The sequence below is a fragment of the Triticum urartu genome, chromosome 2A (genome assembly GCF_056163025.1).
Source record: "Triticum urartu cultivar PI428250 chromosome 2A, HENAU_Tu73, whole genome shotgun sequence".
NCBI classification, from domain to species: Eukaryota; Viridiplantae; Streptophyta; class Magnoliopsida; order Poales; family Poaceae; genus Triticum; species Triticum urartu.
In genome coordinates, this window is record NC_141874.1 from 29291067 (window position 1) to 29305773 (window position 14707).

Below are 14707 nucleotides of genomic sequence, written 5' to 3' on the forward strand. Positions count from 1 at the left end.
CCCGTGTTTGTTATGTGGGCAGAAAATAGGATGGACCCTGTGGTACATTTATGACTTGATTATACACAATTATTCATGATTATTCAATGGTTCACCTACTGCTGCTCTACTTGATCTTCACCACTCCATTCAAAGTAATTGAAATGAAAAATCTGAGCTTTTTTAACAAGAGACTTGCCTCCTATAGTTAGTAGAAACAAGAATATTATCTTAGCCATCCATCGACAATGTAAACATAAAGTATATTGTTTAGGAGTTCCCGGAAAAAGGAGTGTGCTGATAAAGTTGGTTGGGGTTTCATCTCTGTAATGAGCATCTTATTTCACCTCAGATGCAAGTTTTCATGATCTACTATTAGCTCATGCTCAAGTCAAGATTCTTTATGTGTTCGTTAGGTGAGCTTCTGATTGTTAGGTGAGCTTCTGATTGTGCTCTTTCCCACTTCATATTTCATAATGCCAAAAGCCTCAACATGGCAGAACTCAGTAAATTCTCTTGTCTTCCATCTTAACGAAAATATGCAGAGAGTATCTAAACATCTCTAAAAAGAAAGCGCATGAATGAAGAAAAAGAAAGCGCATGAATGAAGAAAAAGAAATCGGAGGTCAGACATGTGATAGTTGATTCAGTGAGTTATTTCATCAAATGAAATCAGTTCAATGAAGATGCCCCTTCAATCCGGTATCTTCTGAAGTACCATTGTGCAGGAAAAAACAAACAGTTATGCTCTTATATTTGGCTTAAAAGTTAAGAACTCCTTCCAGTTCGATGACAGAACACACAACTGCATTCATTCAGTTGTACTGAAAGTAACTTTATACAAACCTGCAGCTCCCCTACACCCGAACTTCACAGGGAAACAGGCTTCGATAACTGCTGGCTTGGCAGGTGACCTGATAAAGCTATAATCTTAAGAGTTGCAGCAATGTTTCTTCCAGCAGTGGGACCAGAACATCAACACTATCGACTCCAGAACCGGATCTTCATCACCAGCACCTCAAGGGTTCCTCTGAAAATATATCGTCAAAACATAGATCAGCCAAACGATGGCGAAAAATGCCATTCCACATTAGCCTGAACATATAGGTATCCCATGTTTACTGATGTTCTGTCAATGCTAAAAAAGAACTGGAGAAACAGTCACCAACAATCTCTAATGAATAAGGTATCAGCATCGGTACCCCCCCCCCCCCCCCCCCTTGCAAATGAAAAGGGTATTTGAGTCTTCGCGTTATAATGGCCGGAGATATGTGAGTCAACACCAACTGGATGCTGCGTGTACTAGGACACCGCGGCAAGACGGGAGAAGCAGCTGCTTAGCTGTAGCGGAGAAAGAGAAACAACATATAATAACTACAGTCCTTTATATGCAGCAGGATTTCTGATCTTTACTTGAAAGATATTGTTCTATTTCATTGATTTGTTTTTTTACTTTCCACATGATTCATGACTACATAAAGGATCAAATTGATCAACCGCGGCTGATCATCCCGGATTCAATGAGATCGCGTCCCCCTGTCGAACTGTCGTTATACCCCAGTCGATCTCTACTTTTGGCCACCCAGCGATCCACCCTTGTTATGGAAAATATCCCGATACCTCACATGCCTGACGACAGGCAATGGTGTGGCTTTCTTGCTGAATAACTTGGGTATCTTCATGAAAAACATCAAGCCTCAGAGACTAGCTGCTCGGTCTGATCCGCGTTTGTTATTTATGTGGGCAGAAAAGAGGATGGACCCTGTCGTACATCACTTATACACGATTATAAAGGCGTACCCAGTGCTGAAAGCTCCCACACAAGGTGGGGTTGGGGAAGGGAATTTCTAGACAGCCTTACCCTTGCATAATATTCTGCAAGGAGGCTGGTTCGAACCCAGAACCCATTTCCTTCATTACTTATACACGATTATTCATCAATTATTAAATTGTTCACCTACTGCAGTAATTCATCTTCGTTACAGTAAGTTACATGTTCAAAAGTTTTTAGATGAAAAATGTGAACTTTCTAAAAAGGAAAGTAAGATAAGAATTTAATCATAGTCGTCCATTGATCTTAATTAGAAGTTTTGAAAAGAATAAGGAGGAAATGTGTACTGATGATGTTCCCACTATGAGTTCAGAAAGAATTAAATCCAAAGCAGAAACAACGTAGTCATGATATGTTATTAGCTCCTGCTCTAGTACTAACTTCTGTTGGCTTGTTAGGTGTAACTTTCCCTCTTCATCTTTCATAATCTAAAAAGCCACCACATGGCTGCCATAAATTCTCTTGCTTGATGAAAAGATGTGCAAAGTATCTACAAATCTCTCAAAAGTAAAAAAGAAAGCATAGGACGGACGAAGAAGAAATCAGAGGACAGACATGTGCCATTTGATTCAGTGAGTTATTTCATCAAACAAAATCAGTTCAATGCAGGTGCCTCTTCAATCCCTTATTATATTGTAATGTACCATTGTGCAGGAAAACAAGCAGTAATACAATCTCTGTTTGGCTTAAAAGTTGATAAGAACTACTTTCAGTTCGATGCCAGAACACACAACCGCATTCATTCAGTTATACTGAAAGTATCATACAAACCTGCAGCTCCCCTCCTTGCGACCTTCACAGACAGACAGGCTTCGATCGCCGAAATGCTGGCTTGGCAGGTGACTTGGTAAACCAAAATCTTATAGTACCGGTGATGTCCTTGCAGGAGCGGGACTAGAACATCGTCACTATCATCTCCACAACCGGATTTTCATCACGAGCATCTCAAGGGTTTCTCTGAAAATATACTGCCACAGCATGTATCAGCCAAAGAATGGCATTCACATGAGCCTGAACATTTAGGTATCTCATTTCTAATACAAAATCTTTAATGAACAAAGGTATCGGCAAAACAGTACAACTGCGAAATATTAGCTTTCAGAAATTACATACTCCCTCCGTCGCGAATTACTTGTCGCAGAAATGGAAATATGTTAAGTGCAATCAAGACACTAGTATTCGACTATTCGTCTAAAAAAACTCTATTGTCACATGAACAAACCCTGCAAAGCATCTGTCATGCTCCAGACATGCCAAAAGCAGAGCGTTTTTCCATAACATTACATGCCAAAAGCAGAGCGTTTTTCCATGACATTACAGGTAACTCTTGTTGATTCAACTGCAGTAAAAGATTATATTACAAGGAAGAAAGTGAAGTTCTGAATGATGGATTCCATGTTTTCCTACATTACACTGAAAACAGAATTTCTAAAACAAAATAATCATAAATCTAATGATATTGACAACATACGACAACCAGAAAGTTTACAAAGCTAGTGTTGTCCAGAATAACACAACAACAACGTTCTATTAACCAACACTACAAAATGGAGATTTGGTGAGCCAGAATTTCAGGAAAAGAACCAGAAATTTTGAAACAGCTCAAGTGTTCTCCAAAATAACACAAAACGTCCTCTTAAGAAACATTACAAAATGGAGCATTGGCAAACTAATCAAATTTCACAAGATGTTTTCTGTAGTTTGCTAGGTTATTTATGGTCATTGCTAGTTATGGAGCCATTCCTGACAGAAAACAATCATATGCAATATCTTGGAACAGTGACAAACAATATTCTATTAACAATTCGAATTTCAGAAAAAGTTTGCTAGTTTTTTTTTATACCTTCTTTACAATCATGCTTTACATCAAGGGACTACAACTAGGGAAACAATGAAAAAAAACAGGAAAAGGGTTACGCATTTTGGTGTAATTCGAGAAAAAATTAATCTATGGAGATTGAGTCCTATATATATATATATATATATATATATATTATGTCTCAACTTTGGTAGTTTAGTCTCTCCTCCCTAAAGAAGCTAGTTTGATAAAACTGTCCTCTGGGCAGTATGTACTATGTACCCTGTTATGATCCCCCTGTTACGATCTAAGGGACCATATCACCTCTGTTAGGACCAAACAGTAGTTTTCCTGATCATGTATAATTAACTACAGACATGGCTAAGAATAGTATCACTTCTAAATAGGTCCTTGCTTAATATGTGAGATTTTCAGTTTCACCTCTGTTCATATCAGATACATGCAATTCCATTACTTGTCATTCAGTACAAATATAGGTATGTATATGTTTCTGTTATCAATGATTATAACTTGTGGGTAAACTTATAACTTCTAGGTAAAATTGTAACAGTACTCCCCTCTCTTCCAAAATATAAGGCATATTAGTTTATAGGAAAAAAATTAATACAATTTAATTTTGGAACAGATTCTGAAAAAAATAATAGACCGTACTTATATTTTGGAACAGAGGGAGTATATCATACTACTACTCTTGGTCTGCAGCATGACAATACAGCATAGAACATCGTGCCAAAAAGCACTTCCAAAAAAGTAAAATAGCAGTACATTCATACCTGGATTCGCAGCCATAGTAGTTAGTAGAAGTGCATGATCTTTTCCAAGCATTTGGGTCAAAATTGACTGGGCTTCAGGGGCACATTGAGTGCAATCCTACATTGCTGTTGATCAAAAATGTGTTTGGAGAGAAATAAATATGACCATCATTTTGAGTTCTCATCATGGCGAAACTTAAAACAGAAAATATAGGACTACCAGAAAGGTTTATTAACTACCGGAAAAAAAGTTCTCATCATGGCAAATGAAAGACAGAACTCATGGTGGTAGATATACTATCTAAAGAAACCTGATCCTTGAGCTAACCATAAAGTGTATTACGAAAAGTTTGTTAACTACCGGAAAAAAAAGAAATGTCTTACCTGACTTCCATGCTACCAAAAATAGGCAAAGCATGCATGGTATATTCATACTGTCCTGGCCTTCCAAATGCAACGGTACGCAATCACATGGAACATATGACCTGACTACAAACCGACATGCAGATTGGTGTGAAGAAAAACGCTTTCCTTCACTATTTGCAAGAGTTCAGAACAGACACAATTAAGCAAACAGTTATAATGATCAATCCAACCAACAGCAATCTCGTCTGCCACAGGTTGATCTCCAATTTCGACTATCACAGGCCGATCTGATAATAAGCATGAAGGAAGTATTATGCCAAACTTCTGCTGCAGGTTCAAATCAGGTATCGTTCAGAAGGCCAAATACCGCCAAAAACATGCAGAAAATAGGACATTGCCATAAAAGGCTAAGCACCATTTAAATTAAAATGAGCACCGAACCATTCACAAGAACTTGGACATTGTTTCCAACATCAAGAGCACTCGCTCAACAAACACTGACAGAAATCTGCCCTTTTTTAAGCCACTAATAATTCTATGATCTCAATCTCCCTCCCCTGATCACTCGAATCGCCCATCTAAAGGCCCTAACCCGTGCCGTGGCAATAAGTTTCAATTATTCGGGAGGGGAAGACTGATACTACAGAGCCCAATAGGCCCCTCAACACTCTAAGACTAACAAGCCCCTAACCCTAGCCTCCCCTGTGCCAATTACTTGTTCTCCTTGCCTGCGGCGTCAGCGGGCGGCGCGGACGCGAGGGGCGGCTCGTCGGCGCTGGGCGGCTGCATGAGGAGCGCGGTGTAGTAGGGCACCTGCACGAATGGGGCGTGGCCGGCGACGGGGACGGCGGCGGGGGGCGCCTCCTGCGGGGTGACGCCGGTGCCGGTGGCGGCGATGATGGAGGGCTCGGCCTGGCGGAGCAGCCACTCGATGGTCTCGCCGTCGGTGCGGTGGCCGAGCTCGCGGGTGAGCTGGAAGACGCGCGCGGCGACCATGGCCGGGATGCGGACCCGGCGGCCGCGGCCGGCGACCTTGGCGTGGCGGTCCGAGGGCCGGCGCGGGCGCGCCCGGCGCGCGGAGGCGGGGGCGGAGGAGCCGTCGGCGGCGAGGGGGGCGGCGGCGGCGGGGGAGGGGCTGGGGTTTAGGGTTTGGGCGGGGACGAGGTTGTAGAGGACGAGTTCGGAGGGTGCGGTGGACATCATTGGGTCTGGGGGGTGGGGGTGGGTGGGTGGGTTCTGCAAGGTGGGGTCGGCCAGCGGTGGTGGGGTGCACGGCCGTGGTGGGGCTACGGGGTGGCTTTATAGGGTGGTGGTGGTGGATTGGGCCGTTTCACTTGTTTCCATTTCCATTTTCCATCTCAAAATAAATCTCTTCCCTAAATATAAATCTCAAAAACAAATTCTGTTTTTCAAGTAAAAACAAATTTATATCCCTCAAAAAAACAAATTTATACCTACACAATGATCCTACTATCATTTTGCATTTGTTAGTACTCTTTTCCTTCGGAATTATAAGATGTTTTCGATATTTCAATCTGGACCGCGTACGGGCTGAAATAAGTGAACAAAGACACTAAAACGCGTCTACATACATCTGATTCAAAAAAGAGTTAGATCATCTTATAATAGTGAATGGAGGGAGCATGTAATTATGACCTCCTATGTTTAAATAGATTATATGGATCGATTACGAAAAATGGATTAAGATTGGGATGGTTTTTCCTTGGTAGTCTGACTTTTATTCGAATTCATGATTATCCATCTAATGGTTCTAGCCAATTTTTGTATCATCCTATAATTACGCGTATATTTATGGCCTCTTAATTGTATGTAATGTCTCGTAAGTACTCTTTGATTTTATTTTGAATGCGATATAATTCTTTTACTAATAGAAATTGCTCATGTATTTGCTCTTGGGCTGTGCATGTAAGATTTCATACAATGTTTCATAATGACATAGAAACTTGCACTACATTCTTGGTAGTCACAAGGATAAGAAGAAAAAAGGTGCACCAAACAAATGGTACAACCAAATGGAAAAGTGTGACTTGTAGTTGTATACATGATCTGGTACCTTATGGGGGAAAAAGCGCAACTGCAAATATGACATTTTAATAGAATTTGTGTTAAAATTACTTCTAAAAAAAGTTGGGCTTATTTATAAATAAACACATACTCTTCTCTTAAACAATATAAACTACTACTCACACTTTTGGTTGAATTATTTGGCACAGGAAAGTCCCAACATGTATATAATATTGCAAATAGATACGAAATAAACACTAATAAAAACATGAACATTATATATATGCATGAATATTGAAGCATTTACTTTATCACCAAAAGTCACATCACGTGCATAATATTGCAAATAGATAAGAGTTTGACTTAGAAATACAATAGTGGGGATATTGAGCGATATTTGGGACTCTACATTTTCCAATCTCCAGTGCCAAAAAAGTTTTCACAAGCTCACATTCTGTAAGTGCCAAATGTTTAATTTTTGCTTGACTGTTCTGAACATTTTCGTGTTGAAACTAGTTGGTCTAGCGATATTAGCGTAACCCACCATTTCATGAAAATAAACCATATTCCTCACACACAAATGTGGTGTGGCGAGAGTTTCACTATATCTAGTGACATTCTTACAATCTTCACATTTTTTGTCAATTGGTGAAATTATTCATCTAATTATGCATAGCACTACAATAAGAAATTATATATCTTTCCTATTTCTAAAGTTTTGAGTTGGCGGTGAGTTCACTCACCCATTCAACCCCCCCCCCCTTTGTGGGACCTACCATACTAAAATACAAAGCAAAACGGAGAACATTCCATACGACAATCTCCACCTAGCCATCCCTGCTCCTTCGTCAACTGCTACTCTCCACCAATCGCAATCCTCCAGCCTGCTCTCCACAAAGCGAAATGGAGAACATTCATACGTCTTCTGGTTTTTCAAATTTTGAACCTGCCATGAGTCCTTCAATTTTAAAGGCGTCCAGCGCGGAGGGGCCCAGATCGCCTGTTCTCTCTCTCGGCCAGTTGTTTGGATTTTTTCTGCTATCCCAATGGAAAATAGTTCCAATGAAAAAAAATTAATTTAAGAAGTTCGTCAATTTGAAAAAATATTTGTAAATATTCAAGATTTTTTGAAAAAACATGAACTTGAAAAAATCATGAGTTCAAAAAATGGTCATGGATTATCCTGCAAAAAATGGCCATGGATTTAAAAATGCATGAATTTTAAAAATGTTATAAGATATAAAAAATTCGCAAATTCAAATAAATATTCACAAAATTAAAAATAATGCTTGGAAATTTAAAAAGGTCACTTCTTCAGAAAAATCATGACTTATAAAGAATGTATATGTTCTTTTTAGAAAAAAACATGTTTTTTATTTGAAAACAAAAAATTGGCTAGAAAACCGGCAAAAGAAGAGTTAAAAATAGAGAAATCTGACCCAAAAAACCGGAGGAATTCTTCTAGAAGGTTCAACCAGCGAGGGAGAAACATATGGACCAAGCAGGAACATTTTGTGAATTAATTAATGTTTTTTCAGGTTTTGTGCAGCCTAGGGGCAAGTGGTCCGACACATTATGTTGAGTGTAGAAGTGCATGCTTTAGCTAATGCAACCAAAAGACCGATCTAATGGAAGAGACTAGGCAACACATTATACGTCAACACTCCCCCTCACGTGTGGCTCCCTCGAGCCTAAACGTGGACCGAAAGTGGGCTGCAATTTAATTGCGCCAGCCGGGTCTTGAACTCAAGACCTCATGGCTCCGATACCATGTAGAAGTGCATGCTCTAGCCAATACAACCAAAAGACCGATCTGATGGAAGAGACTAGACATCACATTATACGTCAACACTACCATGTAGAAGTGCATGCTCTAGCCAATGCAACCAAAAGACTGATCTAATGGAAGAGACTAGGCAACACATTATACGTCAACATTGAGCACTGAATATGTTTACGAAACAATGCTTACTACCTCATGTTGCCCATTTTTTATTTCTTTTAACTACATTCGGATATCTTTTTGGTAGGCTGTAGCTTGGCTTATATTGATTACAAGTCTGCTCAAAATCTTTAAGTGTGGGATTTTAAGAATGTTGTTAATGTGGCATACAATTCTAAATTGGATACAGTAAAATGTGGAGATCTCAAATGTTATTCTTGTAACCTATTGAACATACTTCTAAACTTCGACATTAGAAACATATGACAAAGATAAAATGATGGTCTGATATGCAAGAAGCAAAATATCATTAGTGTTTTCACTACCTTGCAAAGAAGAACGACGCTATGTACAGTGGCATCAGTAGAAATGTCCAAGATTACTACATACAATAAGAAAGGAAATAATTTTTTTCTTGTGTATCTTCGGTATATTTTGATTGGATTTTTTTCAATAATCCAACGAGGATAAACTTCACTCTACTCTACTTTCATGTGGTTCCGTAGCGTAGCACGAGCATCTTACTAGTATTGCCAAAAAAATCATATGAACACGACAAATGCATACTCTTTCTTATCCGGTGTTCTACAGTCTTATAATGTCTTCTATTATGTGGATTTCGGTTTCTACACTTTCTCATTGAAATAACATATATGCCCCGAAGTGGACTTTGATTTTCATGACGACCAAATAGGGACTAATATATGTGTCAAGTGTTAACTTTTTGGTCCCCAGTGTGAAGGTTGTGAGCGTCGACGCCCCCCACCCATCGAAGAAAAAAAAAAGTGTCTTCCCACAACTCATTCATTAGCTCTTTATCTTTACTAATGATCTAGTGATATCGTCTTTGACTCGATGGGGAAGTCAGGATCTTTGACCAGTCAAATCTGGTTGTTACTGAGTCAGTGATAAAACCTTGGCCGGGTCCAGTTGTAAGGTGCCACATCAGCATATTATGGGCCCGTATGTCAGAAATGTTGACTAGTCAAACATGATTGGTCGGTTATTAGTGATGGATGTATTGTCGCTGAAAACTACGATGAGGGATGGGCAAGTCGTCTATGGTGACAACTCTAGTGGCATTTTTTGGCCATCAAAGAAGGTAGCTTCGGTGACGAATTTGGGTTCGTCATCCAAGACATGATTTTGCGTGACGGAGAAAGTGGTACCATCAAAATTTTATTTTCTGTGAAGGTGCTTGAATGACGATGAGGGTGATGGCCGAAAAATGTTAACAGGACATTTTCCGTACGAAAAAAGGTTTTATGTGACATAAGTGAAATGTTTAATCATGTAGTGCAATGACTTATACAGATCATGAAGTTTGTAGCGAATTTCAATGGGATCAAATGTTTAATCATGTTTTCTGAATACACACATTTCAGATATAATCTATCTATATAAATACTCATCTAGCGGCTAATCAAACAAAGGGACACGAGTTGGATGTATTTGGAAACTAGTCTGTTCAAGTAAGGATGGCGTGGCGGCGGCTTTCTCGTGGTGGACCTGTGTCCTCGGGCTCCGTTGTTGCGGATGCGGATTGTGCTCTTCATCGACGACATATAAAAGACGGTGTGCTTGGTTTGTGGCTTATGGATGGCAGGTATGGTTTCCTACCCCAACGTCTTAATCGTGCGAGGGTGCCAGATCTGGAGTTTGATGGTATGTCTGGGGTGTTGCCCGGGTCTGATTCGTTCAGCGGTGATCCATTATTTTTTTGTTTGGTGGCTGCTGTGGTGGTGCTAGATGCAGGTGACGGGCGTTGGTGTCACGTTCAGAGGGTTCTTCGGTCTTGATTGTATATTTCCCTTCGTGGCTACTGTTCCTTTGTGTAAAGACTAGCGTTCTGCTATCTTTTCAGTTTTGTCAGGTGGATGTGTACGTGACTTGTAAGATGATTCTTATGATGATACAAAAGATACACATATTATCATGAAAAGGTATTAAAACATATAGTAAGTCCAGACGTGCAAATACGCCGGCCACATTGCTAGTTTTCTCATAAAAGAAAACACAAAACCTAAATTTGGTTGGCCCTTATCACAGACGTGCAAACACGCCGTCCCCGGTCACAATGCATTCAACTAATTAGCTGAACTAATTGCAACGGGAGGAGCGCGTGCTGATACGGGCTCCCGTTGTTGGGTATGTCGCCGGCCAACGTCAACCGAGTGTGGAGTGGATTACTGGAGAGAGACACGCCCATGGTAATGGGACTAATATCTTTGACCGCCATAGTATAAACACGTTCACCATGTACATTAACATGCTTGTACTGCATTGCAATTTACAGAGAGCTTTAGAATTCATACGTTTTTGGCAACATAGAAACACTGCAATTTATAGCTCTTGAAGAAAACAAAGTCAGATCTTAAAGGTAATCACTCTCAAGCAAACAGACGAAAACCAATGCCACTTGAAAGTTGAGACCTCCATACATAGATCAACATCTAATTAAGATTACAACTTAAAATCAGGTAAGAAAGTAGGATTGCATTTTATACAAGCGTCTTCTTAACTGAGTCCTTATAAACCAAACTCAGATTCTACAAACACAGTAGTCCATATATACAAGTAGTAACCCATAGCCAGAAAAATCCATAGGCAGTCTTATATATTGCGGCACCTATTCATAACAGGTCACCAGACTTTCACTGTAACTTGAGTACTTTATAGCTGCAATAATCACTGTAAGCTTTATATAAAAACGAACATGCGAGGACCCTACTGTGGGTGTGTGGCAAATAGCTCTTCACATGTCCATTCATGCTTGTCACATATTCACCATCATGGCAGCCTCAGTGGTACTGGAGCATCTCCTGCCACATCATTTCTCGGAGCATCTCCACGCTGAGGTTTTCATCTATATCAAGATTGATGGGCGCCTGAGCAGGACGACTTACGCTCGGATCATACAACCTAGACATATAGGGGTGCTCCAGAGCCTCAGTGACACTAATCCTTTTGGAAGGATTAAAGACCAGCATCTTCTGCAACAGGTCAATGGCAAGCGGGTGCGCTTGTGGGTACATTCCGGTGAGGGGAATCCCAGCGGTGTATGAAAGGGATTTGATGTAACTGTGGACTCTCGGATTATCAATAAACTCAAGGTCAGCATTGTTCATGGTGCCAAGAACATTAACTATAAGCTGAAGCTGATTTAGGCTGTCGGTTCCAGGGAAGATCGGCTTGCGGCCAAGAAGCTCGGCAAAGATGCAGCCAACAGACCAGACATCTATGGAGGTGCCATAGTTGTCGTTGGAGAGCAGCAGCTCTGGAGCTCTATACCAGCGGGTGACAACATATTCAGTCATACACTGATCTTCAGTATTATTTGTTCGGGCAAGACCAAAGTCACAGATCTTCAGGTCACAGTTTCCATCAACTAGAAGGTTGAGTGGTTTCAGGTCTCTATGGAGTATCCCTGCTGAATGAAGATACTTCAGGCCTCGGAGCAGCTACAGTCAACAAAAGGCGACATCTTAGACTATTGATAGATTGACAAATATTGGAGAGATCGTAAATGGTCGACAGGAAATTCAAAGATATCACAATAACAAATGAAAGTACTAATTTGTAAGACAAGTCTATCAGTTAAGTCTTGGTCAAGATGCTCATGTCCAGTGCATAAATAGCTTTCCTTGCATCAAGTTGTTCTGTTTTCAAACATATGTTCATGCAAATACCCTGTGCAAATCAGATTTGTATTAAGTTGTTCTGTTTTTAAACATATACAGTTCTTAAGCCCGCAAGCACTATTTGGGAGCAGCTATAGAAGCTACTACAGTACTACTACACATATTGAAATTAACAAGTGCTTCCTCGAGAAATTAGCCGATCAATCTCTGGTAACTTGACAAGTTAGAACTAGACAACTTTACATGAACTAACTACAAATTGGTATCGAACTAAAAAAATTATATTCTAATAAAATAACCTTTTCAGGAATAATCAACCATCATAACTCGATTAAACAAGATCTCATCAATATATGTCTAGTTAAATAATTAGGCATAGCTTCTTAGCTTACATGAAAGCTCTAGAAATTATCAGACCTACTTTGATTCGTATTGGGAAGAAGAATAGCCATCGTCATTATATTCAGATAACTCAGATTGACTATGCCTAGCAAAGCAAACCCGTAGGCATTACTTGCGGATAGAGCGTGAGGTGTGAATGAACTAACTTATGACAGAATGGTGAACAGATGGAATATTGCTGGACATGTATCAAGCAAAAGAAAGAATAAAAAACAGAGGTGATAGTCGCATACCTGAAAAAGGAAATATTGACAGTGGTCATTCGAAAGCGTTTGAGACGAGTTGATGATCCGATCCAGATCTGTGTCCATCAGTTCAGAGACCAAGTAGACATCTTTGAAGCTCCTCTTCTGTATTGGCATCATTATATCCTTCAAAGCAATGACATTCTCATGGCGCAAGTGCCGAAGAAGCTTCATCTCTCGCAGCATCCTCAACGCATCCACACGGTTGTCAAAGACATTGTTTATCTTTTTTATCGCGACTTGCTCGTTCGTATCCTTGTTCACCGATGAGCAAACGATCCCGTAAGATCCTCTTCTGATGGGCTTGATTGGCACGTACTTTGTGTCGATCTCAAACATTGTCTGGCACATAGTGTAGTAATGCTTGCCATGCTTTCCCTTGCCATTCGGAGGACGTACCATCTTCGCCATTTTCTTTTTCTACCGTGAAGAAGGAAAAAATAGAGTTAACATTCCATAATTGATAATAATAGTAGAAGCACAGCAAAAAAAATGTTTACAAGTTTATTATTAAGCCTTCACCAATTAAAGTTGCTGAGGTCTTCTAAGCTTGACGTACGTGTTTCCATGGTATTCGAATCTATGTTTCCGTCCTGGAGTTCTATCATTACCCTAGCAAAGTGTGGAATACATTTTTTTTGATAGATCTCTGTTTTCAACCTAGAACTTTATCCTCGCCCTAACCTTATAAGTGTGTAATACTGAATTTCATTGAAAGCCTATCCAGTGCTCCTTTCTGAATTAGCATAGCCATCCACCGCCCCCAACCCCGGCTCACCGGAATCCAAAGCTGCAAGCTGCAATCCAACGCCGAACCCGACTCAATTTCCCACACTTCCACATTGACATCCTAGCAGCGGTCAGAAGCCAAGAAATGGAAGCAAACCCAATTCGCCACCTCATAAGTTTGTGCTATCATACGGTGTGTTCGTTATGTTTGTATCGATGGATGCGGCATAACGCGTAAACAAAGGTCCCTTTATTAAAAACAAGCTCTTGATATGCCTCGCAAAAGTACGAGGAAAAAAAGGAGGAGATGGAGCTCCGTGTGCTTCCAAAGGGGATCGATCACTCACCTCGGGACGAAGCAACAGATGTGAACCGTCAATAACACAGCAGTACCAGCACTGCGCTTGAGCTGACAGAGGAGTGGCAATTGTGAGGAAGAACTCACGTCGGCTTGAGGAGGACCTTCCCGAGCAGCTCCTATATATAGGAGCCCCAACACCCAGCTCACATGGAGAACGTATCAGGTGAAACGAACAAATATGTGCACCCAATGCACCATGCGATTTTGGGCCTTTGGATGTTAAACCAACCGACACGATTTGATAACATGTGACTTGTTGGCGTATTCGCAAAACAGGCCTTGCATTTTGTTCAAATCAACCCGCACTCCACCAAGTAGTCTGGCTCATTCACCGAAATCAACCTAATGGAGGAAATTGCGGCGCAAACTGAACTGCAGGTTAATTTTGACGAAATAAAATATTTTGTTTGCAAAATATGTTCACAGCCCCGAGTTTGCCTCAATCTTGTCCATCATTTTCTCATCTAACAGTTCCAAATGGTGTGGTGCATTGGGTACACAAGTTGGTTCGTTTCATCTGATACGTTCTTCATGGCTCCTCGGCACCGAGATGGGAGGCGCCGCTGTTGCTTCCTAGCAACGCCTCACGCGTGGCCAGCGCCTAACGGGGCCAGA

At 40.6% G+C, this 14707-nt stretch overlaps 1 protein-coding gene and 1 pseudogene across 1 annotated transcript; both read right to left on the minus strand.

Moving 5' to 3' along the window:
- Positions 1 to 5149: 5149 nt before the first annotated feature.
- Positions 5150 to 5950, minus strand: LOC125521203 (transcription factor PCF1-like). Its single transcript, XM_048686263.2, has one exon. It carries the CDS (start codon positions 5948 to 5950, stop codon positions 5459 to 5461), a length of 492 nt encoding a protein of 163 aa, XP_048542220.2. The 3' UTR covers positions 5150 to 5458.
- Positions 5951 to 11134: 5184 nt separating this feature from the next.
- LOC125540721 (mitogen-activated protein kinase 4-like) lies at positions 11135 to 13511 on the minus strand (annotated as a pseudogene).
- Between the last annotated feature and the right edge of the window lie 1196 nt (positions 13512 to 14707).

Bases quoted from the DNA above. Each gene is read 5' to 3' on its own strand.
- LOC125521203 (XM_048686263.2), bottom strand. From the start codon at position 5,950: ATGATGTCCACCGCACCCTCCGAACTCGTCCTCTACAACCTCGTCCCC.